General features: G+C 40.5%; 1 protein-coding gene across 1 annotated transcript; it reads right to left on the bottom strand.

Moving 5' to 3' along the window:
* Positions 1-818: 818 nt before the first annotated feature.
* Positions 819-4,039, bottom strand: LOC104957434 (wee1-like protein kinase; the record flags this gene model as incomplete). Its single annotated transcript, XM_010785064.1, has 3 exons — positions 3,103-4,039; positions 1,659-1,870; positions 819-885 (listed from the first exon to the last, which is right to left on the bottom strand). Coding segments are annotated over exons 1-3 (768 nt in total), but the record flags the coding sequence as incomplete, so codon positions are not given.
* Between the last annotated feature and the right edge of the window lie 845 nt (positions 4,040-4,884).

The raw sequence follows: 4,884 nt of genomic DNA, 5'->3' as shown, positions 1-4,884 counted from the left end.
CACCTGAACTTTTGAAAGAACATCCATAACATTCATCTGTTTGCAACTTATATCAATATTCAAATTACTTGTATATATTGACTATTCTGCACTATTGCTACTATATATCTATTTTTATTTGTATTTACTTGCTCTGCAGAGTGCCACAGTGACGCGTCCTAAAACCCCGAAGTAAACTCCTTCCGGTTCCTTCGATAAAAAAGCAATGCAATTTCTCCCTAGGATTTAGGAAAATAGCTGGAGATAAGGTCTGTGGTTGAGACACATTTAAGAGACGGATCACGTTTTGTTCAGCCGGATAATCTCCACACGTCTACCCTACTTTTATAATTTTCTAATCATAAATCTAGTCGCCAGAAGCAAAATGCTAACGTTATGCTACAAACGAACTACAGCAGGGTCGCTGCTTCAACGTCACGCCAACTTAAGATCCATATTCAAACATACAGATTCAAAATGGTACAAGTTGAAGCGTTTGTTTGAACAGTTTGCAGGAGGCAGGTACTTGCTTTCAAGCAGAACACGGGGGAAAACAAACTTTACGTGTTTACGTGTTCGGTGTCATGACGTACAACGGCCTCGACAACTTCTGTAGTCCTATTCAGCCACTTGGTAACAACCATCGTTTCTCAGACCAGTCAACTCTTCAGAAATCACCAGTCGGGTCACTGCTGATGGATTTAATGTTGTAGAACAAAACGTGATCCATCTCTTCAATGTGTGTCAACCACAGACCTTATTTCCGGATATTTTCCAAAATCCAGTGGCAAAAAGATACGTTTTCAGTCTGTAAATCCTTAATTATACGAAATAATTACCTTTGATGGTGGCAATAATTCCTCCTCTCCCTCTCCGTCGCTCGCCTCCATGTCTTCTCCACAGGAGCTGAAAGATAAAAGACAATAGAGGTGTTGTTAGCATTCATTCCAGCAGGGGGCAGCAGTGAGGGGGTGGGGTGGGGGCTTCAGGAGCACATGGCGAGTTGAGCAGTAACCATGAGGTCTTGATTTCCAGCCAAAACCCCCTGGCCTCATAACGGCTCAAACGTATCTGGTTATAACAATGGCTTGGATCTGAGAAGCAGATAATACGGTAAACGGGTTCAGCTCGACGGCAACAGGTTTTACTGAAACTGTAAATAATAGTTATTTAACCAAAAACAACCAGGAAATGTGAAACCAAAATATTATGGACTGCAGCTGGTCAACTCCCCTCCGCCATTTGGAAAACAAACTATCAGTTTGTCATAAGGGTTTGTTACACCTTTGCTTAAGTCAAAATCATGCATATTTTAAGCATTTCAACGTGCATTTGCAAACTTTAAAACGCATCTAAACATGTGGTAAATTACTTTTAATTTAGTTACACTTATTATTGCACTTCCCCATTAACTTTAAATGTGTGTTAAAGTGCGTTTGACCTCCAAAACTATGCTTCATGGGAGTATTTTAAAGAAGAGTGGCCCATTAAAGCATAACAACAAACTTTTAAAAGTGCATTTCCTGTTTGTAAGTACACCTAGCATCCTATAACATGGAATGTATATAAAACTTCAAGCCAGGCACGTAGTTAATGATTTCCAGCCCCTATAAGAGCCGAGCTGTGTTTTGTGATACACGTCCCTCTAAAGTCCACATGTATTTTCTAACAAAACTCACTCATTCCAGTGCGCTCTCTTCCTGTTCCTCTGCTGTGTGGCGGACTGTATGAGCAGGGAGTCGGGGGTGAAAGGGTTAAAGTTGACCAGAGGCGTCTGCTGTCTCCTGCTGCTGTCTGAGAGAGACTTTCTTGAAGGCTCCACATTCTTGAACAGGGCGACTCTCCGACTGGACGACCCCGACCCGGCGCTCCTGGCTTTGGAAAGCAAACTCTGCAAACAAATTAAAAAGAGACGGACAGATTTAGTGCTTTGGTAATTACTTCAAGAGCAGGGGAGAGGAAAACTGCAGATATACATATTCAAACTTTTGTAAAAGGAAGTCTTGTGAAGCTAGGTCGAAGTGTGTGTTGTATATTAGGGGGAAAAGGAAGTTAATATTCCTACTTGATTTTTGGTAAATGTACTACTACTAATGTTGTGTTCCCTGAAGCAACTGGTTATGTGTATGCATTAGAAAGGGTCAGAAAAACTTTTTACTAATCCTGGTTGACAGTTTATGTTTGGTGGTTATGAAATGAAGAATTGTTGAATATATAATGAAGAATTGTTGAATATATAAGTGGTAGTAAATGTGGTGCTTAAAATGTAAATGTTGCGTAATCGGGAAGAAAAACATGTCCAGGCTAAAAACTCCATGTCACCAAATGATCTGGCAGAGTACATTATGTAAGAGCTCAGTTACACATTAACTGGTGAACCACATAGCACAATTATCCCAAGGAATTCAAAAAAAAATAGATGACCTGGTTTGTTTGTGTAAGACTTGTTTTGCTTGTTCTTCTATCCCATTTAACACATGACATGATCTAGTAGCAGCCAAATCAACATGCAAACAAACTAAGGGGAGAAATGTTACTTCAAAATGATTGTGTAAGCTGACATAACTTGCCTGAAAAGGTTAAAAGCGTGTCGAATTCAAACATTAAAGTTCTAAATATGAGTTTATCAATAACAAGCTTTGAACACGTGTTGTAATTCAAATTCAAGCATCCTAAGGAATTCAAAAAAAAAGACCAGGTCTGTTTGCATAAGAGTTGTTTTACTTGTTTTTCCACTGATTCCCTTTCGCATTCAACACATGCCATGATCCAGAAGCAAGATATTCAAATGTTCAAACACATTTAGAGGATAACATGTGCTCTAAATGCTGTTTAGAGGAGTTATGCAAGATCATAACTTAACCTAAAAAAGTCCAAAGGGTGTCAAATGCTAACATTTAAGTGATTTCTTAATAATCTTAACGAAACCACTTACTATTTTATCAATAACAGGCTTTTTACATACGTATAAGAGCTCTTCCAACACCATAAGGCTGTGGTAGTTTTCAAAAACAAAATCAAATTGTCTCTCTGAAACTTGCTTTATTTCTGGATCTAAAGGACCACTCACTTAGATATACATTTATATGAAAACTAGTGTTATCACAGCATACGAAACCCTACCTTTGGTGTGTGCGGAGTGTCAAAGAGTCTGAGTTTTCTGAAGGTTTTGTGTGGAGGTGTGTCGGGGCAGTCGGGGATCGGAGAGCTGGACGCTTCCCCGTCGTCCTGCACGTATGACCGGTCCGGGGAGCCTCCGTACAGCCGGGAGGACTTCCTTGGAGACGGGGAGCAGCGGGCGAAGATCACGCTGCTTGGGGACCGGAGGTGAGAGGGGGATCCGAAGCTCTCCTCGTCCCACAGCTCCACCTCGTCGTCCCCGCAGGACTGGTTCAGGGGGCTGCTGCTGCCCTCCAGGCGCTTATCCACCGTGTCCCGTCGCACTGGCATCGGGGAATCCATCTCCGTGAAGCCGGACTCCCCTCCGGTGCTGTTGTTTACGTCCTCTATGGACTCATCCTCCCCATCGCTGGAGGTAAACTGTAGTTTCTGTCGGATTGGCACAATTTTAGGAGCCAGAGATCCGTGCCGATGGCGAGTGTAGCTCGACATTTTTATTTTCAGGATTTAAACCCCGGCAACGTCGACGGGAAAATCCCCCGGTTGAACACCCGCTACTGATTAAGTAGCCAAAACACACAGGGAACTTCCAACTACCTTAATGTAAAGGTATCGAGTGGAAAAAAACTTGTTCGAAAGCGACCGTTAACACTTTAAAAGTCCGTTAGCATCCCAGGAAAAGTTAGCTTGTTTGCTAAGTCCAACACGCCCCTCCAACTGCGAGAAATGGAGTCGGCTAGCTAGAACTCACCGTCCCGAAGAAAGTAAAAACAAACAGAAACTACCCGGTCAAGTCGGGTATCGGTATCCGTCACTCCACGATGTCTCGCAGACACAGAAACAGGTCTTCAATAAAACCAAATCAATGTTGACAGAAAAAAAGTTTGAATGAGTCAAGAAGAACTAGGCGGCTCTTCCCATCACGCGCGTGGCAAAGGACTTCCCGCGACCGTTGGTCACATGCTCCGCAGCAGCCAATCAGAGATCTCCTTGGATATTTGAAAGATGGGCGTTCCAGAGAGGTCTCGGGAAGGGTTACGTCATCGGTAGAACAGCAGCGTAATGGCGCGAAACACCGCGTTCCCTTTCAAGTCTCTGCAGGAGTCAACACTTAAAATTAACCTCGAGACAATGCGTCTTTTATTCAGACCGCATGATCAATGGAGCCCGATAAATACAAAGGGCAGAGTTCAATCTGAATAAAAAACCCTTCTGATCAGTTTACACAAGAGGCATAATAGATCTAAAACACATCGTTTATTATAATTATAAAATGGATCTGAGTGGTTTAAAATAAGTGGTCGAATAAGTTATTATTATTACATACATGTATGCATTTGTTTCCATATTTAATATTTCATCTAAGCATTGATTTATTTATCTATATATTCTAAGTAATTTTTTATTTATACATGTATTAGTGGATTTAATTGGTAATTCATATGTGTGTCATTTTACTAATTTTACTAAAAAGGAGCTTTACCAACATATAAATACAAGTTAAATTCTTGCAATTCTTATTATATAACTTTCTGAACGTAACAAGTCTACCTCAATAGTAGTTTCATTTAGATATTTAAATGAAATGTTGCAGGACTTTTGCTTAACTACAAATACATTTTTTATATAATATATATGTTCAGGTTGATAAAGTAGGAAAACCATCATATATTCATTTACAAGAAAAACATATTTCAAATTGTATCGTAAAGTAAACATATGAATAGAAAATTGATTGAGAAATCCCCCTTTCAGAGTGTGACATACTATAATAACAGGTTTTAT

The sequence above is a fragment of the Notothenia coriiceps genome, unplaced genomic scaffold (genome assembly GCF_000735185.1).
Source record: "Notothenia coriiceps isolate Sejong01 unplaced genomic scaffold, NC01 NC01_scaffold00027043, whole genome shotgun sequence".
Taxonomy (NCBI): domain Eukaryota; kingdom Metazoa; phylum Chordata; class Actinopteri; order Perciformes; family Nototheniidae; genus Notothenia; species Notothenia coriiceps.
The sequence above is the reverse complement of the archived record's forward strand: the minus strand, read 5'-3'. Positions and strand labels throughout refer to the sequence as shown.